Genomic DNA, 26,367 nt, shown 5'->3' with positions numbered 1-26,367 from the left:
TATCAGTGCGCCTGCCTTATTACAGACCAATTCAGACCATGTTGGTCACCCCGTGCCCCTAATAAATATCAACGTTTATCCTACAAAGTCCCATCATCACAAGGGAGAAACACAAACGAATAGACAATCACCATTGCTACACTCACCACTAGTACACTCACCACTACACTCACCACTAGTACTCACCACTAGTACACTCACCACTACACTCACCACTACACTCACCACTAGTACACTCACCACTACACTCACCACTAGTACACTCACCAGTAATACACTCACCACTAGTACACTCACCACTACACTCACCACTAGTACACTCACCACTACACTCACCACTACTACACTCACCACTACACTCACCAGTAGTACACTCACCACTAGTACACTCACCACTACACTCACCACTACACTCACCACTAGTACACTCACCACTACACTCACCACTAGTACACTCACCAGTAATACACTCACCACTAGTACACTCACCACTACACTCACCACTAGTACACTCACCACTACACTCACCACTACTACACTCACCACTACACTCACCAGTAGTACACTCACCACTAGTACACTCACCACTACACTCACCACTAGTACACTCACCACTACACTCACCAGTAGTACACTCACCACTAGTACACTCACCACTACACTCACCACTAGTACACTCCAGAGGTCGCAAACGGGTTTTGATTCCTTACCCGTACCTGTACCCGGCCGCACCAGGGTCGCAAACGGCTGTCCGTACCCGTACCCGGCCTGGTACGGGTAGCCGGGTATCGGGTAGGGTACGGGTATCGGGTACCCGGTTGCGACCTCTGGTACACTCACCACTACGTACGTGTCAACCCCTTATCAGTGCCCTTGCCTTATTACAGACCAATTCAGACCATGTTGGTCACCCCGTGGCACCTGGGTCTGCCCCGTGACCTCCTGCCAGCGGGCGTTTGACACTTCACGTGGTAGCCTCAAGGTGCACTTGGCCTGGCACAAGCGTCGCGGTGACGTCACCGCCACTTAGTGGCGAATGGCGGTTGTTGTTGTTTTAAATCTCAACGTTCATCCGACAAAGTCCCATCATCACAAGGGAGACACACAAACACATCGACATTTTAAATCCTTTATATTAAGTTCACTTGCTTGCTTGCGCGCTTACGACCGTGCAAATCTTTAGGTCGTTTTTTAACCCACTTCCCGTGATCCAATCGAGCTGACATTTTGCACACAGACTCGTTGTGCGTGACAATTTATTTTCGTGAAAATTTTTTTCCATAACTTTACACTTTTTAGGAAAAAATAAATTATATTTAATTACCAATTGCTTCATGGTGGCAGGCAATCATCTGACCCATAGGTGGCAGCCATCTCAAGCCAGAGGACGAGAGGACTCTAGCCGTCACGCATATAAAGGATTTATAGTGAAAAACTTTGTTTTTACGGGTTATTTTTGATTTTTGTAGCCCCTATTGAACCGGCTGTTCGCCGTGTGAACCCTAAAACACTCAATTCCCCATCTACAAGAACACGGGGTTTATGGGGTCGTCAGCGATGGTGATTTCACCACCAGATCGTGTGCGTTGGTCAACGGATGAAAGGTAACAACAACAAGCGGTGGGTTGGCGTGGCTCTGGTGGTGGGCTGACTGGGCCGGATCCGTGAGTCCTTCCGTTCTCGGCCAGTGTCAGATGATCCTCGTAGCAAATGCAGCTACACGTGTAGTAGTAGTAGCTACTACACGTGTAGTAGTAGCTACTACACGTGTAGTAGTAGCTACTACTACACGTGTAGTACTTGTAGTAGTAGCTACTACACGTGTAGTACGTGTAGTAGCTACTACACGTGTATGTAGTAGTAGCTACTATACGTGTAGTACTTGTAGTAGCTACTACACGTGTAGTAGATACTACTACACGTGTAGTAGCTACTACACGTGTAGTAGCTACTACACGTGTAGTACTTGTAGTAGCTACTACTACTACACGTGTAGTAGCTACTACTACTACTACACGTGTAGTAGCTACTACTACTACACGTATAGTAGCTACTACTACATACACGTGTAGTAGCTACTACTACTACACGTATAGTAGCTACTACTACATACACGTATAGTAGCTACTACTACACACGTGTAGTAGTAGCTACTACATATGTAGAAGCTACGGGCCCCGCACTTTCAAGGGCCCCGCGCTAAATGCTTTCAAGCTATCAATTTCGGTTCAGCGATTCTGCACTTGCTCTATTACTAGAGTACTATGATACAATATTTTATATAAATGTATTTTTTGTTTTCTATCTACGTGACTTTACCGAAAGAACCAAGAATATGACTTCCTGCAGTCACGAAAGTTACGTTAAAAAATGTCTTTTAACATTTACGTCTTTTTTTATTTAAAATTTAGGGCCCCTTTTATAACATTACGCTACAGGCCCCCCCACCCCCTCCCCAACACCCCCCTACCCCCCTACCCCCTCCCCAACACCCCCCTACCCCCTCCCCTACACCCCCCTACCCCCTCCCCTACACCCCCCTACCCCCCTACCCCCTCCCCAACACCCCCCTACCCCCTCCCCAACACCCCCCTACCCCCCTACCCCCTCCCCAACACCCCCCTATACCCCCTCCCCTACACCCCCCTACCCCCTCCCCTACACCCCCCTACCCCCCTACCCCCTCCCCAACACCCCCCTACCCCCTCCCCAACACCCCCCTACCCCCCTACCCCCTCCCCAACACCCCCCTACCCCCTCCCCTACACCCCCCTACCCCCTCCCCTACACCCCCCTACCCCCTCCCCAACACCCCCCTACCCCCCTACCCCCTCCCCAACACCCCCCTACCCCCTCCCCTACACCCCACCCCCCTACCACCCTCTACCCCCCACCCCCCTACCACCCTCTACCCCCCACCGCCACCCACCGCCCCCCTACCCCCCACCCTACCACCCCCCCTACCCCCCACCGGCTCCGCACTTCGCTTCATCCGGCACCGCTCCGGGTCTGACCCCCCCCCCCCCCACGGCGCACGCGAATTCCGCTGCCTCAGCAGGCGGCAGCGGCAGCGTGACGCGGTCCCTTTAAACCCCCCCACCCCCACACGCCCCGCCCCCCCACGCCCCGCCCCCTACACGCCCCGCCCCCCTACACGCCCCGCCCCCCACACGCCCCGCCCCCACACGCCCCGCCCCCCTTTCAAATTTCCCAGCGCGCTCAGGCGCGCCCCGCCGCGTCGCGCCACCCCATTGGCCGCGAGCGGCGGCGCGCGCCCGGCCGCGGCCAATCGCGCGCGGCGAGACGGCGGTGCTCGCTTAAGCGCGCTGGGAAATTTGATGAGTGGGGGGGGGTGACTAAAAAACACAAGTCAGATACCACCCCCAGCAGCAGCAACCACAACCATCACCAGCAGCAGCAGCAACCACCACCACCACCACCCCCAGTAGCAGCAACCACCACAACCACCACCATCAGCAGCAGCAACAACCACCACAACCACCACCACCAGTAGCAGCAGCAACCACAACCACCACCCCCACCACCAGCAGCAACAACCACCACAACCAGTAGCAGCAACCACCACACCACCACCACCACCACCCCCAGCAGCAGCAACCACCACACCACCACCAGCAGCAACAACCACCACCACCCCACCACCACCAGTAGCAGCAACCACCACAACCAGTAGCAGCAACCACCACCTCCACCACCAGTAGCAACAACCACCACCAGTAGCAACAACCATCACCACCACCATTAGCAACAACCACCACCCCACCACCCCCACCGCCCTGCTGCCCGTACAGGGGGAGGGAGGGAGGGAGTAGGAGGAGGAGTAGTAGTAGTAGGAGGAGTAGGAGGAGTAGTAGTAGGAGTAGTAGTAGTAGGAGGAGTAGGAGGAGGAGGAGGAGTAGTAGGAGGAGGAGTAGGAGGAGTAGGAGGAGGAGTAGGAGGAGTAGGAGGAGTAGGAGGAGGAGGAGTAGTAGTAGTAGGAGGAGTAGGAGGAGTAGGAGGAGGAGGAGGAGGAGTAGTAGGAGGGGTTGTAGGAGGAGTAGGAGGAGTTGTAGTAGTAGGAGTTGTAGTTGTAGTAGTAGGAGGAGGAGTAGGAGGAGGAGTAGTAGGAGGAGTTGTAGTAGTAGGAGGAGTTGTAGTAGTAGGAGGAGTTGTAGGAGGAGGAGGAGTAGGAGGGGTTGTAGTAGGAGGAGGGGTTGTGTTTGTGTGCGCCGGGGATGGAGGGGATGGCGACGAGGTGCCGCTCTGCGGGGCAGTCTCCGCGCTCCGCTCCGGTGATGTCGGACTGACGTCGACCTGATGTCGACCTGATGTCCACCTGCCAATGGAGGCAGCAGCAGCAGCAGCCGCCAGGGGTAATGATTACTACTCGTGTCGGGGTGGTGGTGGTGGGAAGAGAAGGTGGTGGTGGTGAAGGTGGTGGTGGTGGTAGAGAAGGTGGTGGTGGTGGTGGTGGTAGAGAAGGTGGTGGTGGTGGTGGTACAGAAGGTGGTGGTGGTGGTGGGAAGAGAAGGTGGTGGTGGTGAAGGTGGTGGTGGTGGTAGAGAAGGTGGTGGTGGTGGTGGTAGAGAAGGTGGTGGTGGTAGAGGTGGTGGTGGGGGTGGTGGTGGTGGGGGTAGAGAAGGTGGTGGTGGTGGGGTAGAAAAGGGGGGGGTGGTGGTGGTAGAGGTGGTGGTGGTGGGTGGTGGGGGTAGAGAAGGTGGTGGTGGTGGTGGGGGTGGTAGAGAAGGTGGTGGTGGTGAAGGTGGTGGTGGTAGAGAAGGTGGTGGTGAAGGTGGTGGGGGGGTAGAGAAGGGGTGAAGCTGGGGGGGTGGGGGGGGTGTGAGCAGCAGCTGGGGGGGGTCTAGCGGGACCCCCCCTCCCTCTCCTCCCTCCCCGACGTGAGAGCGGCAGAGTGGCGAGCCAGCCACGTGGTGGTGGAGGTGGTGACACAAAGTGTTGTGTGTGAGTGTGAGTGTCTGTGTGTGTCTGTGTGTGTGTGTGTGTCTCTCTGTGTGTGTGAGTGTGTGTCTCTGTGTGTGTGAGTGTGTGTATCTGTGTGTGTGAGTGAGTGTGTCTGTGTGTGTGTCTGTGTGTGTCTGTGTGTCTGTGTGTGTGTGTGTGTCTGTGTGTGTGTGAGTGTGTGTGTCTGTGTGTGTCTGTGTGTGTGTGTGTCTGTGTGTGTGTGTGTCTGTGTGTGTGTGTGTCTGTGTGTGAGTGTGTGTGTGTGTGAGTGTGTGTGTCTGTGTGTGAGTGTGTGTGTCTGTGTGTGTGAGTGTGTGTCTCTGTGTGTGTGAGTGTGTGTATATGTGTGTGTGTGTGAGTGTGTCTGTGTGTGTGAGTGTGTATGTGTCTGTGTGTGAGTGTGTGTGTCTGTGTGTGTCGGGCACGAGGGACACGGAAGGGAGGCGATGATCGTCGTCGTGTGGATTCGCGTCTGCTGACTGCCGCTGTCGTGGTGAGAGAGAGAGACTCGTGGTGAGAGATTCGTGGTGAGAGAGAGACTCGTGGTGAGAGAGAGAGACTCGTGGTGAGAGATTCGTGGTGAGAGAGAGACTCGTGGTGAGAGAGAGGGGATCGTGGTGAGATATTCGTGGTGAGAGAGAGAGACTCGTGATGAGAGAGAGAGACTCGTGGTGAGAGATTTCGTGTTGGGCGCTTGGTTTGTGTTCGACGCGGCGAGCGGCAGACTTGGCTTTGTTAGCCCGCCTTTTGTCGCGTTTCTCGTGTCTCGTGTGAGTCTGTGTGTGTGTGTGTCTCCTGTGTGTCTCCTGTGTGTCGTGTGTGTGTGAGTCTGTGTGTGTGTCTCTGTGTGTGTCTCTGTGTGTGTCTGTGTGTGTCTCTGTGTGTGTGTCTCTGTGTGTGTGTCTCCTGTGTGTCTCCTGTGTGTCGTGTGTGTGTGAGTCTGTGTGTGTGTCTCTGTGTGTGTCTCTGTGTGTGTCTGTGTGTGTGTCTGTGTGTGTGTCTCTGTGTGTGTGTCTCCTGTGTGTCTCCTGTGTGTCGTGTGTGTGTGAGTCTGTGTGTGTGTCTCTGTGTGTGTCTCTGTGTGTGTCTGTGTGTGTGTCTGTGTGTGTGTCTCTGTGTGTGTGTCTCTGTGTGTGTGTGTCTCGTGTGTGTGTGTGTCTCGTGTGTGTGTGTGTCTCGTGTGTGTGTGTGTCTCTGTGTGTGTGTCTCCTGTGTGTCTCCTGTGTGTCGTGTGTGTGTGAGTCTGTGTGTGTGTCTCTGTGTGTGTCTCTGTGTGTGTCTGTGTGTGTGTCTCTGTGTGTGTGTGTGTCTCTGTGTGTGTGTCTGTGTGTGTGTGTCTCGTGTGTGTGTGTGTCTCGTGTGTGTGTGTGTCTCGTGTGTGTGTGTGTCTCTGTGTGTGTGTCTCCTGTGTGTCTCCTGTGTGTCGTGTGTGTGTGAGTCTGTGTGTGTGTCTCTGTGTGTGTCTCTGTGTGTGTCTGTGTGTGTGTCTCTGTGTGTGTGTGTGTCTCTGTGTGTGTGTGTCGCTGTGTGTGTGTGTCTCGTGTGTGTGTGTGTCTCGTGTGTGTGTGTGTCTCGTGTGTGTGTGTGTGTCTCGTGTGTGTGTGTCTCGTGTGTGTGTGTGTCTCGTGTGTGTCTCTGTGTGTGTCTGTGTGTGTGTCCTCTGTGTGTGTGTGTCTCTGTGTGTGTGTGTCTCTGTGTGTCTCTGTGTGTGTGTCTCTGTCTGTGTGTGTCTCTGTCTGTGTGTGTCTCTGTGTGTGTGTGTATCATTTAGTGTGTGTGTGCCTGTGTGTGTGTGTATCACTTAGTGTGTGTGTGCCTGTGTGTGTGTGTGTGTATCACTTAGTGTGTGTATGTGTGTGTATCACTTTGTGCGTATCACTTTGTGTGTGTCACAGTAGTCGCCATGTGTGATTGCCAGCGAGGGTGTAAATCCGGTGGGGTGTCTGTGTGTCTGTGTGTGTGTCTGTGTGTGGGTGTCTGTGTGTGTGTGTGTCTGTGTATCTGTGTGTGTCTGTGTGTGTGTGTGTCTGTGTGTGTGTGCTCGCTAACAGCACTTGCCCCTACAGTCTGTTAAGGCTACACGGGTGGTGGTGGGAGTCTTTGTCTTTGTGTTGATTCGTCAGCGCCCTGCTCCAGACCGGCGTTTGGCCTCGAGTCCATGAACGAGACGCGCCACTTGCTCCCGTGTGGGTGCCGAGAGTGGGTCCCAGTGTCTGAGTGTGTCTGTGTGTGTGTGTCTGTGTGTGTCTGTGTGTGTCTGTGTGTGTGTGTCTGTGTGTGTGTCTGTGTGTGTCTGTGTGAGTGTCTGTGTGAGTGTCTGTGTGTTTGTGTGTCTGTGTGTGTATGTGTGTGTGTCAGTGTGTGTCTGTGTGTGTCTGAGTGTGTCTGTGAGAGTGTGTGTGTCTGTGAGTGTGTCTGTGAGTGTGTCCCAGTGTGTGTCTGAGTGTGTCTGTGTGTGTGTCTGTGTGTGTCTGTGTGCGTGTCCCAGTGTGTCTGTATCTGTGTGTCTGTGTGTGTGTCTGAGTGTGTGTCTGTGTGTGTCTGTGTGTGTGTCCCAGTGTGTGTCCCAGTGTGTCTGAGTGTGTGTCTGTGTGTGTCTGTGTGTGTGTCTGTGTGTGTCTGAGTGTGTCTGTGTGTGTCTGTGTGCGTGTCCCAGTGTGTCTGTGTGTATCTGTGTGTCTGTGTGTCCCAGTGTGCCCCAGTGTGTCTGTGTGTGTCTGTGTCCCAGTGTGTCTGTGTGTGTGTCCCAGTGTGTCCCAGTGTGTCTGTGTGTGTCTGTGTGTGTGTCTGTGTGTGTCTGAGTGTATCTGTGTGTGTCTGTGTGTCTGTGTGTGTGTCTGTATGTGTATGTCTGAGTCTGTGTGTCTGTGTGAGTGTCCCAGTGTGTGTGTCTGTGTGTGTGTGTGTGTCTGAGTGTGTCCCAGTGTCTGTGTGTGTGTCCCAGTGTGTCTGAGTGTGTCTGTGTGTGTCCCAGTGTGTGTCTGTGTCCCAGTGTCTGTGTGTGTGTCTGTGTGTGTGTCTGTGTGTGTGGCTGTGTGTGTGTCCGTGTGTGTAGCGAGATCAAGTGTTGTGTCCTTAAAGAGGTCTCGCGTCCAACGTCAGCCATAGCGAGCTGGGAGTGACTTGGGCGTATGGCTGATTTTCTGTACTGCCCAGCAGGTTTTGGTGGTATTAAGGAGTGTGTGTGTGTATGTATGTGTGTGTGTAACTGTGTGTATGTATGTATGTGTGTGTTTGTGTGTGTATGTGTGTGTTTGTGTCTTTGTATGTGTGTGTGTAACTGTGTGTATGTATGTGTGTGTTTACGTGTGTATATGTCTGTTTATGTGTGTGTATGTGTGTGTTTGTGTCTTTGTATGTGTGTGTGTAACTGTATGTGTGTGTGTGTTTATGTGTGTGTGTAACTGTGTATGTGTATGTATGTATATATGTGTATGTGTGTGTGTATATATGTGTGTGTGTAACTGTGTATGTATATGTGTGTATGTGTGTGTATGTGTAATGTATGTGTGCGTGTGTAGAGGGATTATTTGGGGATTGCGATCGGATCCCGAATGCTGCTGAAGGGGAATCGACTCCACGTGCCGCTGATCCACCTCCACTGCGTCCGCTCCAACCATGATCACACGCAAGCACTACACAGGTGATGCCTCTACCTGTGTGTGTGTGTGTCTGTGTGTGTGTGTCTGTGTGTGTGTGTCTGTGTGTGTGCGTGTCTCTGTGTGTCTCTGTGTGTGTCTCTGTGTGCGTCTCTCTGTGTCTCTGTGTGTGTGTCTGTGTGTGTGTGTGTGTCTGTGTGTGTCTGTGTGTGTGTGTCTCTGTGTGTGTGTCTGTGTGTGTCTCTCTGTGTGTGTACCTGTGTATGTGTACCTGTGTGTGTACCTGTGTGTGTGTCTGTGTGTGTGTGTGTGTCTGTGTGTGTCTGTGTGTGTGTGTCTCTGTGTGTGTGTGAGTGTGTCTGTGTGTCTCTGTGTGTGTGTGTCTGTGTGAGAGTGTGTCTGTGTGTCTGTGTGTGTGTCTGTGTGTGTATGTATGTGTGTCTGTGTGTGTCTGTGTGTGTGTCTGTGTGTGTGTCTGTGTGTGTGTCTGTGTGTCTGTGTGTGTGTCTCTGTGTGTGTGTGTCTGTGTGTGTCTGTGTGTGTGTCTGTGTGTGTCTCTGTGTGTCTGTGTGTGTGTGTGTGTCTGTGTACTACAGTGCGCTGTGTAACTGTACCACAGTGCACTGTACAACTGTACTACAGTGTGCCGTGTAACTGTACTACAGTGCACTCTGTGACTGTACTACAGTGTGCGGTGTAACTGTACTACAGTGTGCTATGTAACTGTACTACAGTCTGCTGTGTAACTGTACTACAGTGCGCTCTGTGACTGTACTACAGTGTGCGGTGTAACTGTACTACAGTGTGCTGTGTGACTGTACTACAGTGCGCTGTGTGACTGTACTACAGTGTGCTGTGTGACTGTACTACAGTGCGCTGTGTAACTGTACTACAGTGCGCTGTGTAACTGTACTACAGTGCGCTGTGTAACTGTACTACAGTGCGCTGTGTAACTGTACTGCAGTGCGCTGTGTAACTGTACTACAGTACGCTGTGTAACTGTACTACAGTGTGCTGTGTAACTGTACTACAGTGTGCGGTGTAACTGTACTACAGTGTGCGGTGTAACTGTACTACAGTGTGCTGTGTAACTGTACTACAGTGCGCTGTGTAACTGTACTACAGTGCGCTGTGTTACTGTACTACAGTGTGCTATGCAACTGTACTACAGTGTGCTGTGTAACTGTACTACAGTGTGCTGTGTAACTGTACTACAGTGCGCTATGTAACTGTACTACAGTGCGCTGTGTAACTGTACTACAGTGCACTGTGTAACTGTACTACAGTGCGCTGTGTGACTGTACTACAGTACGCTGTGTAACTGTACTACAGTGTGCTGTGTAACTGTACTACAGTGTGCTGTGTGACTGTACTACAGTGTGCTGTGTAACTGTACTACAGTGTGCTGTGTAACTGTACTACAGTGTGCTGTGTAACTGTACTACAGTGTGCTGTGTAACTGTACTACAGTGTGCTGTGTAACTGTACTACAGTGCACTGTGTAACTGTACTACAGTGCGCTGTGTAACTGTACTACAGTGCGCTGTGTAACTGTACTACAGTGCGCTGTGTAACTGTACTACAGTGCGCTGTGTAACTGTACTACAGTGTGCTGTGTAACTGTACTACAGTGCGCTGTGTAACTGTACTACAGTGCACTGTGTAACTGTACTACAGTGCGCTGTGTAACTGTACTACAGTGCGCTGTGTAACTGTACTACAGTGCGCTGTGTTACTGTACTACAGTGCACTGTGTAACTGTACTACAGTGCACTGTGTAACTGTACTACAGTGCGCTGTGTAACTGTACTACAGTGCGCTGTGTAACTGTACTACAGTGCGCTGTGTAACTGTACTACAGTGCACTGTGTAACTGTACTACAGTGCGCTGTGTAACTGTACTACAGTGTGCTGTGTAACTACTACAGTGTGATGTGTAACTGTACTACAGTGTGCTGTGTAACTGTACTACAGTGTGCTGTGTAACTGTACTACAGTGTGCTGTGTGTCGGTACTACAGTGTGCTGTGTAACTGTACTACAGTGCGCTGTGTAACTGTACTACAGTGCGCTGTGTAACTGTACTACAGTGTGCTGTGTAACTTGGTGTTGGCACGCTCACTCCATATCAGTGCCCGGTTGCGTTAAGCACATTAAGAGTGATTTCTCTTTTAAAATCTTCGTGCTGTGTGTTCAGTGGAGATAACAACATTGGTAATCTACCGTGGCGACTTTATCTTGCGTGACTGTGTCACCGTGTCTGTATGTGTCCTGTGTGTGTGTCACTGTGTGTGTGTGTTGTCACTGTGTGTGTGTCACTGTGTGTGTGTGTTGTCACTGTGTGTGTGTGTGTTGTCACTGTGTGTGTCACCGTGTCTGTATGTGTCCTGTGTGTGTGTCACTGTGTGTGTGTCACTGTGTGTGTGTGTTGTCACTGTGTGTGTCACCGTGTCTGTATGTGTCCTGTGTGTGTGTCCTGTGTGTGTGTCACTGTGTGTGTCACTGTGTGTGTGTTGTCACTGTGTGTGTGTGTGTGTTGTCACTGTGTGTCACCCTGTCTGTATGTGTCCTGTGTGTGTGTCACTGTGTGTGTGTCACTGTGTGTGTGTGTTGTCACTGTGTGTGTGTCACTGTGTGTGTCACTGTGTGTGGTCACTCTGTGTGTCACTGTGTGTGTGTCACTGTGTGTGTCACTGTGTGTGTGTCACTGTGTGTGTCACTGTGTGTGTGTCACTCTCTGGGTGTGTGTGTGTCACTCTGTGTGTGTCACTCTGTGTGTGTCACTGTGTGTGTCACTGTGTGTTGTCACTGTGTGTTGGCTACCGCGGTGCGGTGGTGTAGCTAAACATCGTCTCGAGGGAGACAAAGGCGGCCGGGCGTGGTGCTGGCCACCCACCCCCTCGTGTGCTGCCGTGCCGGCCTTCATAGGTGCTGCTACTCGCTAACAGCACTTGCCCCAACAGTCTGTTGTGTTTACATCTTGTGAGCGTGTGTTGCTATAGACATTAGTCGCAGGGTTTTTCAGCTGTGTGTACGTGCGCGTGTACTTTACATAGGAAATGTGCCTCAATGCAGATGTGAAAGCCTCGCACAGCCCTTAGAGTAAACACTTAAACGTCACTCGTTTTGCGGGTGATGTCAATAACAATGAAATATATCGTCATCAGCAGCCATGGTCACTCCACTGTTGGATGAGGGTCTCCCCAAAGCCATCATTACCACCATCAGCCATGGTCACTCCACTGTTGGATGAGGGTCTCCCCAAAGCCATCATTACCATCATCAGCCATGGCCATTCCACTGTTGGATGAGGGCCTTCCCAAAGCCATCATTACCATCATCAGCCATGGACACTGCACTGCTGGATGAGGGTCTCCCCAAAGCCATCATTACCACCATCAGCCATGGCCACTCCACTGTTGGATGAGACCCTCCCCGTGACATCATTACCATCATCAGCCATGGTCACTCCACTGTTGGATGAGACCCTCCCCGTGACATCATTACCATCATCAGCCATGGCCACTCCATGGCTCCGTCTCCGCGTTTGAGGTCCTCTCTTTTGGGTCGCGTTCCGTCCATTGGCTGCCACTCCGCCGGTTGGTGTAGACCACGGCTCTCTCGGCGTTCGGCCCGCTCGTTGGCCGCTCGTTGCAAGAGGTTTCGCGGCTCAAACCTGGCTGGCCGCCCCGGTTAATGGTGCGGCGCCGTGTTTTGACTGACGTACCACGCGGTGTCTTGCTTCGCCCACGGTGGACGAACCCCCCCGAGGTCATTGGGAAGGAGGAGGCCGTCGCGGTTAAAATTCGTAAACGAGATGTTAACTCCCTCGCCTGGTATGCAGGAGGTTGTGGGTTCGATCACCGTTCTGACGCCTGCTGCTGTTGTATATTTGGAGTTTGTGCCTCTGTCATAATCATCACAGTGGCTAGGAATGTTAACTACCTCGCCTGGTGTACAGGAGGTCGTGGGTTCGATCCCGACCCTGACGCCTGCTGCTGCTGCTGTGTATTTGGAGTTTGCGTGTCTCTCTCATCATCACGGTGGCTAGGAGATGTTAACTACCTCGCCTGGTGTACAGGAGGGCGTGGGTTCGATCCCGACCCTGACGCCTCCTGGCCGGCGCTCCCCACGCTCCCAAGTGACCTCGGTGATCTGCTGCGCTCGATCTCGAGATAACAATTTCACCGCCCCCCCCCCAATCCCCCCCCAACCGCCCCCCCCCCCAACCACAGGACTCCCGAGGACAAATCCGCGCGTTGCAGAGCGTTGCGCAATCTGTGAGCGTTGCGCAATCCGTGCGCGTGACTGGTTTTTCTTCCTCGTTTTAAACAAAACAAAATGTTCATTCTCACGTTTATATTTTGCTTCCCGCGTGCCGTCGCGCCTCTCGATTTTGTGCCGTTCAGCGGCGCGGGCCACGGATTCATAATCGGCTCGGGTGACGGGAGATCCCGAAAGTAGAAAAAAAACTAATTGTAATTCTGGCAGACTTTGCGGAATTCGCACATTTATTTATTTATTTATTTGATGGAGTGTGGGGGGGGTGGGGCGCATGTCGGAGCCATCTGTTGGCTTTTAGGCGGACGAGCGACAGACAGACGCAGCCGCTCCGTGCGGCGGCAGCCGGCACCCATTGATTATGTGCCGTCGCTAATGGCCTTATAAGTTACAGCGCGCGCCTGACCCCCGCTCCCCGCTCCCTCCTCCTCCTCCTCGTTCTCGTCGCCGTCACCGTTTCCATGGTCGGCCGAAGTAACGGGGGGCGAGCTTTTCTCGGGGAAACATCGGCTCGGCGAGCGTCGCGCGAGGCCACCCCCGGCGGATAATCGTCACCGGTGTTGAGCCGCGAGCGGGAATCGAACTCGGGGTTTGCCGGCTTGGTAGCGCAGCGCAGCGCGTCGAACCCGTCGGGTTCGACTCCGGCTCCCGGCGCGGCCGTGTTTGAAACGACGGAGCGAGGTCCTTTGTGTGAATGTCCTCACCCACCGCTCCCCCCCCCCCCCATGTGTTATGCCGCAGTTCAGTCGATCGGCCGCTCGCGTGTGCGGTGGGGTAAAGTGTGGCGACTCGCAACTGAATAGGACCAATGTCATCGAGAGGGGGTTCTCCTGAACTCCCCGAAGTGCAGGGCCCTCACGCCAGCAGTGGTCTGAGCAGAGTAATTCACGATCAGAATATGTATTTGTACTGCAGGAGGAGGAATCCGATGAGCTATGAAGCTCTTTGTCACCGATGTCCAGTAGGGGCACACGGGGTAAGAACGTTACAACAACAAACAACACAAAAAAACATGACCGTAGTGCCAAGTATAATAAAGGTAAACCAATCACCCAAACACATACAAATTAAACTAAAGCATACTCATTCTACCAGGCAAAGCCCACTCATGTATTGACTTATTTTTCAGAAGCGACCTGGCCACAAATGATGGCTCAACAAAGTGGCCCATCATTTGGACATTTATAGCACCAAAATAATGTTAATACAAGTTTCTAAATGTGGAGGGAAAAACCGGAGGACCTTGGAGAAAAAACAATTCACACGACCAAAGGGAGAGAGACACCCACAAACTCCAAAAACACGGCAGGAATGCACAAGAAATGTAAACGCGTCGGCCAAAAAACATTCAAATGAAACTAAACCATCCTCATCAATTGCAGGGCTTGCGCCCATCCCCTTCGCGTATTGATTTGTGTTGGGTGAGCACATCCGAAGCTGCTGACAACCCGCGTTTGATTCCCAGCCACGACTGACATCGATGTCAGAACTGGTCCTGTGACCGACCGATCACCCACGGCACCGGTTCACAAACCGGTGAAGTATGATAATTGTTTTTTTACCCTTTTATCTGGCAACAAAACCGACACCTTTTTTTTTACAAGGAGTCATGTTTGCATTGACCACAATACCTGCGGTCGGAATGCAAACAAAAAACACAACTCTGATAATGTATGCACTGTCCTTGAAATTGATTGGTCCACACCCGAGACAGCTTTTCTTAGAGCCTAGTCTCACATGGTGTTGGACCAGATGACGCTAAAAGGCGCAAAAGGAGGTTCCAATGGTGGTGCAGTATGGCCATACAATCCCAAACAATCCCAATCCCAGACGACCGACATGGCACGATGGGAGGCATTCCACTCGGCGGTGGTTAGACGAAGGGCTGTAAAATTATCATCATCGTCGTTCATAACAACGGTGGAGGAGCGGTGCTGCCGCTTGACATGCCGAATCACCGAGGCGCTTTGAGCCGTTGTGTCGCGAGCGGCGGCCTGGTCGCGGGGAGTCTCGGCGGTCGTGGCCGGTGCAGGGACCGTGGCGGTGACGCCGCTGCCACCGCCACCGCCACCCCCCCGATACCCGTACCCTACCCGATACCCGGCTACCCGTACCTGGCCGGGTACGGGCACCCGTTTGCGACCCTGGTGAGTAAGTGTTTGTCACTCATTTCACAACGTCTTGTCTCTTCTCACAATTCGAGTTCCTAGAATCAACCCACCCGCGCCTGCAACATGGCTTCATCCCAGAGGTCGCAATCGGGTACTCGATACCCGTACCCTACCCGATACCCGGCCGGGTACGGGTAGGGTACGGGTACCCGATTGTGACCCTGGTGCGGCCGGGTACGGGTACGGGGGGTAAGGAATCACAACCCGTTTGCGACCTCTGCCGTGGTGGCCCAGCGGTGACGCCGCACGCGACGGGAAGTCTGGGGTGGGGGGGGGATTTGGGTTTCTCTTCACCCACGACTTTCATGCACCGGCTCCGTCCGCCCTTCCGTCTGTCTCTCGAGCAGGGAAGTGGGTTGGGAGGTTGGGGTCTGCGCTAGAACTCTCGTAGACAGGAGCCGATCCGCGCGGAACTTTCGCGCAACTCCGGCTGCCAAAAAGCGGGGCGCCTTTTCACGCGAAGGGGCTCATGCTTGCGCAAGGCTCTCGGAGAGACGAGGCCGATGGAGTTTGCGGCGTCGTGACGCGTCGTGACGCGTCGTGACGCGTCCCTGGCGGTTTGCCGGTTCCGCACCGACGAGCCGGCGCTTCCGCTGGCGGCGGCGTGTTGGACGGGGGTGGAGAGAACCCACGGGCGTGCCTGGTGCCTGGTGCCTGGTTTTGGCATGACAGAGTGTTGTTGTTGTTGCTGTTGGTTTTGTCGGTAAAGTCACGTAGAAAGGAAATAATAAAATAATAAAAATACAACGTGATTAAATAAAATTCTTATATTAATATTATATTATTATTTTATTAGATGATTTAATAATGTTTTATTTAAATATTTTATTATTTCCCTACTACGTGACTTTACCGAAAGAACCAAGAAGATGAATCCCTGCAGTCACGAAAGAAGCTTTAAATCGAGTGTTGTTGTTGTTACGACTTGGAGCACGGAGACTCGCGGCTCTTGCGTCAGGGGGACCGTGTCCGCCAGTTGTCGTGGTAGGGGAGTGACGACGATTGCCGTGCGTGTTCCGCTTGAGAGATTTTTTGCGTTGGGGGGTTGGGGGGGGGCAATTTCGACCGCGACGCCGGCACACTCCGCTGTGAGCCAGCGCGGCCGGTCACCTCGCTTCTCCCTCTCTCTCTGCTGCTTCCCTCGCGACGTTTCCCTTCGGGATTCCCTCCTCCTCCCGCCGCCATCGCCGCCTCGTCAAGTTCACCTCGTCACGTTCACCTCGTCACGTTCACCCCGTCGCGTTCACCCCGTCGCGTTCACCCCGTCACGTTCACCTCGTCACGTTCACCTCGTCACGTTCACCTCGTCACGTTCACCCCGTCACGTTCACCTCGTCGCGTTCACCTCGTCGCGTTCACCCCGTCGCGTTCACCCCGTCGCGTTCACCCCGTCACGTTCACCTCGTCACGTTCACCTCGTCACGTTCACCTCGTCACGTTCACCCCGTCACGTTCACCCCGTCACGTTCACCTCGTCACGTTCACCTCGCTCGCTTCGTGAAGCGTGCTGCTCTCTCGTCTCCTATCACATTGATGGCGCTGTTTGTTCCTGGCCGCTTGGCGTTCTGGGCTCGTCCGCGCGAGTCTTCAACACTCGCCGCTCGCCAATGACGACTTCCGGCGCGACGCGGCCGCTCGTGCTCCCATTTCTCTCTGCTGCCGCCGCGTCATTCCACGGTTCTTGTTTGTGTTGCTGCTTGGCTTGTGGTCAATTTGGGGGGCGCCCCCCTGCCTCCTGTGCGAATGCGACCATATTCTGGTCCCTGGAGGTCTCGCCCCGCTGTGAAGCACAATCCGCTTGAGCTCGAGTCTGCCCCCCTCCACAACTGCCCGTGTCGTTGACCGCCGTTGACCCTCTGCCCGTGTCGTTGACCCCTGTTGACCCTCTGCCCGTGTCGTTGACCCCTGTTGACCCTCTGACCGTGTCGTTGACCCCTGTTGACCCTCTACCCGTGTCGTTGACCCCTGTTGACCCTCTGCTCGTGTCGTTGACCCCTGTTGACCCTCTGCTCGTGTCGTTGACCCCTGTTGACCCTCTGCCCGTGTCGTTGACCCCCGTTGACCCTCTGCCCGTGTTGTTGACCCCTGTTGACCCTCTGCCCGTGTCGTTGACCGCCGGTGACCCTCTGCCCGTGTCGTTGACCCCTGTTGACCCTCTGCCCGTGTCATTGACCCCTGTTGACCCTCTGCCCGTGTCGTTGACCCCTGTTGACCCTCTGCCCGTGTCGTTGACCGCCGGTGACCCTCTGCCCGTGTTGTTGACCCCTGTTGACCCTCTGCCCGTGTCGTTGACCTCCGGTGACCCTCTGCCCGTGTCGTTGACCCCTGTTGACCCTCTGCCCATGTCGTTGACCTGCGGTGACCCTCTGCCCGTGTTGTTGACCCCTGTTGACCCTCTGCCCGTGTCGTTGACCTGCGGTGACCCTCTGCCCGTGTCGTTGACCCCTGTTGACCCTCTGCCCGTGTCGGTGTCCGCAGGCGGTCGCTCGGAAGCGGTGACTCGGCACGTCGCGGCACGGGATCACGGTGACCCCCCGAACGGGGGGCCCTCGGGACTGCCCCCCTTAAAGTCGCACCTGGTATGGACCCCCCCCCGCCCCAACCATCCCCAACCCCCAACCCGCCTCTCTCTCAAAACGCTGCGCTCACAAAACCCTCTCTGCCTGACGGAAGAGATTTGTTATTGAACCTGGATTGGGAAGTTCACGATGGCCGGGTCACGGTCGCCGAGTCGGCAACGCTGAGTACCTGGGACTGAGTACCTGGGTCTGAGTACCTGGGTCTGAGTACCTGGGTCTGAGTACCTGGGTCTGAGTACCTGGGTCTGAGTACCTGGTACTGAGTACCTGGGTCTGAGTACCTGGTACTGAGTACCTGGGACTGTGTACCTGGGTCTGTCTGTGTACCTGGGTCTGAGTACCTGGGTCTGTCTGTGTACCTGGGTCTGAGTACCTGGGTCTGTCTGTGTACCTGGGTCTGAGTTCCTGGGACTGTCTGTGTACCTGGGTCTGTGTACCTGGGTCTGAGTACCTGGGACTGAGTACCTGGGACTGAGTATCTGGGACTGAGTACCTGGGACTGAGTGCCTGGGTCTGAGTACCTGGGTCTGAGTACCTGAGACTGAGTACCTGGGACTGAGTATCTGGTACTGAGTACCTGGGACTGTGTACCTGGGTCTGAGTACCTGGGTCTGTCTGTGTACCTGGGTCTGAGTACCTGGGTTTGTCTGTGTACCTGGGTCTGAGTTCCTGGGACTGTCTGTGTACCTGGGTCTGTGTACCTGGGTCTGAGTACCTGGGTCGGAGTACCTGGGTCTGAGTACCTGGGTCTGAGTACCTGGGTCTGAGTACCTGGGTCTGAGTACCTGGGTCTGAGTACCTGGGTCTGAGTACCTGGGACTGAGTACCTGGGTCTGAGTACCTGGGTCTGAGTACCTGGGTCTGAGTACCTGGGTCTGAGTACCTGGGTCTGAGTACCTGGGTCTGAGTACCTGGGTCTGAGTACCTGGGACTGAGTACCTGGGTCTGAGTACCTGGGTCTGAGTACCTGGGTTTGTCTGTGTACCTGGGTCTGAGTTCCTGGGACTGTCTGAGTACCTGGGTCTGAGTACCTGGGTCTGAGTACCTGGGTCTGAGTACCTGGGTCTGAGTACCTGGGTCTGAGTACCTGGGTCTGAGTACCTGGGTCTGAGTACCTGGGTCTGTGTACCTGGGTCTGAGTACCTGGGTCTGAGTACCTGGGTCTGAGTACCTGGGTCTGAGTACCTGGGTCTGTGTACCTGGGTCTGTGTACCTGGGTCTGAGTACCTGGGTCTCAGCACCTGGGACTCAGTACCTGGGTACTGAGTACCTGGGACTGAGTATCTGGTACTGAGTACCTGGGTCTGAGTACCTGGGTCTCAGCACCTGGGACTCAGTACCTGGGACTGAGTACCTGGGACTGAGTATCTGGTACTGAGTACCTGGGTCTGAGTATCTGGTACTGAGTACCTGGGACTGTGTACCTGGGTCTGAGTACCTGGGTTTGTCTGTGTACCTGGGTCTGAGTTCCTGGGACTGTCTGTGTACCTGGGTCTGAGTACCTGGGTCTGAGTACCTGGGTCTGAGTACCTGGGTCTGAGTACCTGGGACTGAGTACCTGGGACTGAGTACCTGGGTCTGAGTACCTGGGTCTGAGTACCTGGGTCTGAGCATCTGGGTCTGAGTACCTGGGTCGGAGTACCTGGGTCTGAGTACCTGGGACTGAGTACCTGGGTCTGAGTACCTGGGTCTGAGTACCTGGGTCTGAGTACCTGGGTCTGAGCATCTGGGTCTGAGCACCTGGGTCCTATTCCTCCATGCTCCTCCTTCCCACTGCTCCACCTCCTCCTCCTCCGTGCTCCTCCCCCACCGCGCGTGTTTAAATCCGTCCCGGCAGCGTGAATGACGCCCGCCGGGGACAGCCACTGCCGTGCAGGAATCCACGGCATCCCCCCCACACCCCCCACACCCCCCCCACACCCCCCACACCCCCCCACCCCCACACCTCCCACACCCCACACACCACACACCCCCCACACACCACAGACCCCCCCACACACCACACACATGCCGCCCACACCCCCCACACCCCCCGCCGCCACTGCCACGCAAGCCGGCACCTGCCGAGTCCGTCCCGGGAACGCCGCGGACGGCGCCCTGAGACCGCCGCTTGAGACCCCCGTCCCCGCAGGCGCATGATTCACAGCCGGGGGGGGGGGGCGGGCGGGCGGGCGGGGGGGCGGGGGGGCGGGGGTGGTGTGTAAAGGCGCGGCCCCGCAACTGCTCGCTCGTGCACCACCGCGGCCGGAAGTGCGTCGCTTTGTGGTCGGCGCTGTCCGGGACGTCTCGGGGGAGGGTGGCGGTAGCCTCGCTGCACCCCACTCCACGTGATCGCCGCACAGAGGAGGTGGTGCAGGAGCGGGATTTGAGAATCCGTCGCCCCCCCCCCCCCCCCCCAGCTGCTTCGACCGCCGCGCCGGGAGATAGAATGGAGCCGGCGTCCTCCCGACGCGCGAAACACGCACACGCACACACACGCAGATGCGAACACACACACACGCGCACAACAACAACCGCCATTCGCCACTAAGTGGCGGTGACGTCACCACGACGCTTGTGCCGGCAAAACAACCTCCTACCTCCTTGCGGTGCCAGACGGGCAACACTGTCGTGGACATTGCTGTGGGGGGAGGATCAATGCCCATTGGCCTCTCCCCTCATGGCGTCTGTGACCACCACAGTGGCTAAACGGGGGCTCTGGACGGGTGCGATGGGCTGGTAACCCCTCCACCTTCAATGAATTACCACGAGACTACACGCGCACGCACACGCACGCACACACGCACACACAAACACGCGCGTACACACACACGCGCACACGCTCGTGCGTGTGCCCAGCGTGGCGCTGCCAACGCGTTCCAAACCCTCCGCCCGATCCGGCAGCTGCCGCCGCGGGAATTGCACGACCTCCGACCTCTGCCCTGGCGGTACCCGCCGCCATCTGCCCTGATCTTGTCGGGGTGGTGGCCACGACACAGGGGGGGCGGCTCACGCCAGCGTCCCCCCCCCCCCCCCCCCAGTCCTCGTGGTGACGTCGCGCTCTACGTCCGCCCGCCGCCTCGTAGGCCCGTGACTCGGCGCGGCGTCTCGAGTGTCCGACAGTTACTCGAATAGTTCAAGTAATTATTCGACACTTGGTCGAATAATAATAATAGTTGTAATCAACGGTGGCACGGATGGGATGCGTGTATTGGGAGTGTCTCCCCCCCCCCCCCCATGTCTCTGTCCTGACATCCCCCGTGTCCTTCTGCCTCTGTACCTTCACGTCCCCGTATTCGCGTGTCTCTGTGTCCCCGTGTCTCCGTGACCTCATGTCCCCGTGTCTCCGTGTCCCTGCGTCCGCGTGTCTCAGTGTCCCAGTGTCCTCGTGTCTCCGTGACCCCGTGTCTCCGTGACCTCGTGTCTCCGTGACCTCGTGTCTCCGTGACCTCGTGTCTCCGTGACCTCACGTCCGCGTGTCCCCGTGTCTCCGTGACCTCATGTCCCCGTGTCTCCGTGACCTCGTGTCTCCGTGACCTCGTGTCTCCGTGACCTCACGTCCGCGTGCCCCCGTGTCTCCGTGACCTCATGTCCCCGTGTCTCCGTGACCTCATGTCCCCGTGTCTCCATGTCCTCGTGTCTCCGTGACCTCATGTCCCCGTGTCCCCGTGTCTCCGTGACCTCACGTCCGCGTGTCCCCGTGTCTCCGTGACCTCCTGTCTCCGTGTCTCTGTGACCTCATGTCCCCGTGTCTCCATGTCCCCGTGTCTCCGTGACCTCACGTCCGCGTGTCCCCGCGCAGGCCGGGGGGGTGTCCCGCGTGCGCCTGTCGGAGCACCCGGCCGCTGCGCCGCACCCCACGGTGACGCGGGTCTCCTGCCCCGCACGCCCCCGCCCCGCGCCGCCTCCCGCCGGCTCCGCCGCCCCCACCGAGTTTCACCGCCACCAGCAGCCGCAGCAGCAGCACCAGCCGGGGGTATCGGCGGCAGCCGCCAGCGCCAAGCGCCAGCACCCGCCCTCCCAGCCCAACGGCCTCCGTGCGGTGCTGCTGCACGGCTCGGCGCCGGCGAGGACGCGCAGGGACGGCGGCGCCGGCGGTGCCGGTGCCGGAACCGGCGCCTGTGCCGGAACCGGCGCCGCGACCGAGGCGCTGCCGGGCCACGCCGGGACCCCCAGACGGCGCGCGGACGCTTCCGCTAAACCGCCTTCGGCGGCGTCCAAATCGGCGTCGGCGCAAGCGCGAAGCGGCGACGGCGGCGGCGGCGGCGATGCCGATGCCGGCAAAACGCGGTACGCGCGGGCGGCGCTGCCCGGAGCCGGCGCCGCCAACAACGCCAACTCCGCGGGCGGCGGCACGACGGCGCCCTCGCCGCTGACGCCCGAGCGAGCGCTCAAGCGCTACGGCAGCAAGCTGTCGGCGTACGAGCGGCAGGAGATCCTGTCGTACAACGAGGTCTACTTCGTGTCGGGGGAGTCGCGCCGGCGCGTCGCCACCGCTACCGTCGGCGGCGTTGGTGGCGGCGCTGGCGCCAACGCCGCCACCAACGGCGTCGGCAACGGCGGTTTCGACGACGAGCGCGGCTCGTACATCCACGTGCCGCACGACCACGTGGCCTACCGCTACGAGGTCATCAAGGTGCGTGTGTGTGCGCGCACGTGTGTGTGTCTGTGTGCGTGTGTGCGTGTCTGTGTGTGTGTGTGCGTGTCTGTGCGTCTCTGTGTGTGTGTGTGCGTCTCTGTGTGTGTGTGTGTTTGTGTCTCTCTGTGTGCGTGTCTGTGCATGTCTCTGTGTGCGTGTCTGTATGTCTGTGTGTGTGTGCGTGTCTCTCTGTGTGCGTGTGTGTGCGTGTCTGTGTGTGTGCGTGTCTGTGTGTGTGCGTCTCTGTGCGTCTCTGTGCGTCTCTGTGTGTGCGCGTCTGTGTGCGCGTCTGTGTGTGTGTCTCTTTGTGCGTCTTTCTGTGTGCGTGTCACTGTGTGTGCTTGTCACTGTGTGTTGCGTGTCACTGTGTGTGCGTGCGTGCGTGCGGTAGTGCAGCGGTCAGCACGCTGCGCCACAAACCCAGCGACCTGAGTTCCAACACCAGTGACGATTATCTGAACCGGTCTTGGGCCTCCCCTAATTCGACTCAGCCTCAAATGTGTACCCGGTGCGGTGTGTAAACATCGCCACCGGGGGAGACAAAGGCGGCCACCCACCCCCTCGATGCACTTGCCCCGAAAGTCTGCTTAGGCTACACGGGGAATCTTTGCCTTCTGTGTGTGCGGACAGCTGTGCCGGCAGCAGCTCCGACAGGCGCCGCGTGCCGGGTTGCCGTCTGTGCCGCTGAGACGAGCGAGCGTCGATCGGGGGCCGCCGCCACGTGCTTGCGGGGGAGGGGCCCGTCGTGTTGGAACTTGAATGGCAAGGCCCTTGCCACGAACCAGACTCGTTAGAAGTAAACAGTTTTGTTTTATTTGACCGGGCAAAGGCGCACTGACCGATAGGAGCTCTTCTTCACAAGCGACCTGGCGGATCGCAAGTGACGGCACGACCAAGTGGCTTGCCCTGTGGAATTGTACAGCGGGCAAATAACTCTGAAGCGCGTGGTGATGTTGGTCCGAAATGTGGAGGGGTTAAAAGCGGAGGACCCGGAGAAAAATCCACGCGACCACGGTTAGAGAGAGACACGCAAACTCCAAATATACAGCAGCAGCAGGCGTCAGGGTTGGCATTGAACCCACGACCTCCTGTACACCAGGCGAGGTAGTTAACATCTCCTAGCCACCGTGATGATGATGATGAGAGAGACACGCAAACTCCAAATATACAGCAGCAGGCGTCAGGGTTGGGATCCGAACCCACGACCTCCTGTACACCAGGCGAGGTAGTTAACATCTCCTAGCCACCGTGATGATGATGAGAGAGAGACACGCAAACTCCAAATATTCAGCAGCAGGCGCCAGGGTCGGGATCGAACCCACGACCTCCTGTATACCAGGCGAGGTAGTTAACATCTCCTAGCCACCGTGATGATGATGATGAGAGAGAGACACACAAATTGTCGTTCATTTTTCCTCCGCTCTGACCCGGTCGCCCCCCGCAGGTGATCGGCAAGGGCAGCTTCGGCCAGGTGGTCAAGTCGCTGGACCACAAGACGCGGCGCTACGTGGCGCTCAAGATGGTCCGCAACGAGAAGCGCTTCCACCGGCAGGCGGAGGAGGAGGTGCGCATCCTAGAGCACCTCCGCTCGCAGGACCGCGACGACGCCATGAACGTGGTGCACCTGCTGGAGCACTTCGTCTTCCGCGGACACGTCTGCATGACCTTCGAGCTGCTGGGCGCCAACCTCTACGAGCTCATCAAGCGCGGCGGCTTCCGCGGCTTCGAGCCCCCGCTGGTGCGCCGGCTGGCGCACGGCATGCTGCAGTGCCTGGACGGGCTGCATCGCAACCGCATCATCCACTGCGACCTCAAGCCCGAGAACGTGCTGCTGAGGCACACGTCCACCTCGTCCGCCGCCCCCGCCGGGAGCGCCACCGCCGCCGGCCACCGCGGCGCCGCCATCAAGGTCATCGACTTCGGCTCGAGCTGCTTCGAGCACCAGCGCGTCTACACCTACATCCAGTCGCGCTTCTACCGCGCGCCCGAGGTGATCATGGGCGCGCGCTACGGCCCGCCCATCGACGTGTGGAGCCTCGGCTGCATCGTCGCCGAGCTGGTGACGGGGCGGCCGCTGTTCGCCGGCGAGGACGAGGGCGACCAGCTGGCCTGCATCATGGAGGTGCTCGGCATGCCCGCGCCGGCGCTGCTCGAGCGCTGCAAGCGCGCGCGCAGCTTCGTCGACTCGCGCGGACACCCCCGCTACTGCACCGCGTCGCGCCGCGCCGACGGCTCGGTGGCGCTCGGCGGCGGCAGGTCGCGCCGGGGACGGGCCCGGGGCCCGCCGGGGTCGCGGTCCCTGGCCGACGCGCTGGGCGGGCGCGCCGACGCCAGGCTGGTCGACTTCCTGCGCCGCTGCGTCGAGTGGGACCCCGAGGCCCGGCCCACGCCCAGGCAGGCGCTCAGGCACCCGTGGCTCAGGCGGCGGCTGCCCAAGACGCCGGACGGGGCGGCCGAGAGGCCGGCCGGCACGGCGGCGGCGGCCTCCTCGTCGTCGTCGTCCTCGTCGCCCGGGGGGCCGCCGGTGCGGACGGCGGCGGCGGCGGAGGCGGCGGCCCCCGCGCCGGCCGGGAAGGCGAAGGTCGCTTTGGGCCGCTCTGGCGACGGCGGCGCCACCGGTGCCGGCGTGCGAACCGCGCTGCTGCCCAAGGTGTCGGGCTGAGCGTGGCGAGCGCCGGATCGGAGAAGGGGAGACTGGGTTTTGATTTTAACGGAAGGATCGGATGGATGTTGGGCGGCGAGCGTGCGTGGCGAGCGTGCGGTGAGCGGCGCAGCGGTACGACCCTCCTCCCGCGTCCCGGTGAGAGGTGCCGAATCCTCGCGGTGCCGAGTCCCACGCAGCACCGCGCCCCTGGCCTTGACTTTGTGATCGAGGAAACTTCACGCGCACGTGGGGACTGCCCGAGACTCGGGAAGCGAGAGTGGCGCTGCAGGAGAGGAGCCGAGGTGGTGCTTGTGGTGGTGGTGGTGGTGTTGTTGCTGGTTGCTGTTGTTGTTGTATGGGTCGCATTGTTTGTGAAGGAGTGGTGCTGGGGTAGGGAACTGACGGTGACTTCGTGTCGATCAGAAGTTTAATTGGAAGTCGGAGATCAACGGAGATCATTGAGGATCAGTGATGATCACTGCTGGTCATCGATGAGCTTGTTCCTGCATTGTGTTGGGTGCAGGACGAATCGGGTGAAGGCTGAGGCTCGTTGACCCGAGCCCTGACCCTGACGCGACCCCTGACCCTGACACGAGCCCTGACCCTGACACGACCCCTGATCCTGACATGACCCCTGACCCTGGCGCGACCCCTGACCCTGGCGCGACCCCTGACCCTGGTGTGACCCCTGACCCTGACGCGAGCCCTGACCCTGACGCGACCCCTGACCCTGACGCGACCCCTGACCCTAGCTGTGAGCCTGAGATGCCTTGACCCTGGCACCAGCCCCCCACGATGCACCGTGGTTTGGGTGAGGAAGCTGACCCCAACTCTTGAGCCTCAATCCCGAGCCTGCCCCGAATCCTCACCTTTGACCCCCTCACTGCCTCGGGCCCGTCGCTGGCTCTGTGATGTCGCCTTCTCGGGTTGCACCTCCGGCCTTAATCCCACGCCGATGCCTTAGTCCAGGATGAGAGTGGGCGGCTGCGAGCGGCCGCGAGCGAATGTGTGTGGTGGCGAGTCGCTGCGAGTGGTTCATTACACTGGTCTACAGCCAAAGTGCTTCCGAAGTAACCGTCGTCAAACTTGACTCATTCTGGGCCACTGAGAATGAAAATGATGCTTCAAATTGTTGATTGTTGCTCTAGTTTTCGAGATATGCTACTGGGTCGGTATGTACGGCCCTTGACTTGGGAATGGTGGAGGATTAGCGAATTATAAAGGGGAGGGATCGCAATTTAAACCACAAATGACTAAAATACGTATTTGGTTGGATCTATGAATACATCTTTGACTGGGTTTGGACAGGACTTGCTTTTGAGCAAAACAATGAATGATGCAATCTGGACCCGGTATTGCATCATACACGATATGAAATGCATCATGTTATTCCTAGAAGTCATGGATGATGCAATCATAACGAGGCTTACATCATCTGCTGAACAAATTGCTCTACATCAGCTCTAGAAATCATGCAGTGTCATGCTCTCTTATTTGTCAGTGTTTGATTTTGC

The 26,367-nt window shown here is 57.0% G+C and overlaps 1 protein-coding gene across 7 annotated transcripts; it reads left to right on the top strand.

The window, feature by feature from the left end:
- The first annotated feature begins 796 nt into the window (after positions 1–796).
- Positions 797–25,000, top strand: LOC133355430 (dual specificity tyrosine-phosphorylation-regulated kinase 2-like). Of its 7 annotated transcripts, none has more exons than XM_061572729.1 (5): positions 797–1,604; positions 8,484–8,605; positions 17,491–17,591; positions 21,373–22,206; positions 23,654–25,000. In XM_061572729.1, exons 2-5 carry the CDS (start codon positions 8,581–8,583, stop codon positions 24,869–24,871), a joined length of 2,178 nt encoding a protein of 725 aa, XP_061428713.1. In that variant the 5' UTR covers positions 797–1,604; positions 8,484–8,580; the 3' UTR covers positions 24,872–25,000. The 7 variants fall into 7 exon arrangements, with proteins under 7 accessions (XP_061428713.1, XP_061428712.1, XP_061428717.1 ...); XM_061572728.1 differs by lacking the exon at positions 797–1,604 and adding an exon at positions 3,845–4,373; XM_061572733.1 differs by lacking the exon at positions 797–1,604 and adding an exon at positions 4,821–4,962.
- The last annotated feature ends 1,367 nt before the right edge of the window (positions 25,001–26,367 follow it).

This window comes from Lethenteron reissneri, chromosome 51 (assembly GCF_015708825.2).
Source record: "Lethenteron reissneri isolate LAM-NWPU_2019-01 chromosome 51, ASM1570882v1, whole genome shotgun sequence".
Taxonomy (NCBI): domain Eukaryota; kingdom Metazoa; phylum Chordata; class Hyperoartia; order Petromyzontiformes; family Petromyzontidae; genus Lethenteron; species Lethenteron reissneri.
This window is presented reverse-complemented; position numbering and strand designations above follow the sequence as displayed.

Bases quoted from the DNA above. Each gene is read 5' to 3' on its own strand.
- LOC133355430 (XM_061572729.1), top strand. From the start codon at position 8,581: ATGATCACACGCAAGCACTACACAG. The intron at 17,592-21,372 runs GTATGGACCCCC...GTCCCCGCGCAG, and splicing joins CCCCCTTAAAGTCGCACCTG to GCCGGGGGGGTGTCCCGCGT. The intron at 22,207-23,653 runs GTGCGTGTGTGT...CGCCCCCCGCAG, and splicing joins ACCGCTACGAGGTCATCAAG to GTGATCGGCAAGGGCAGCTT.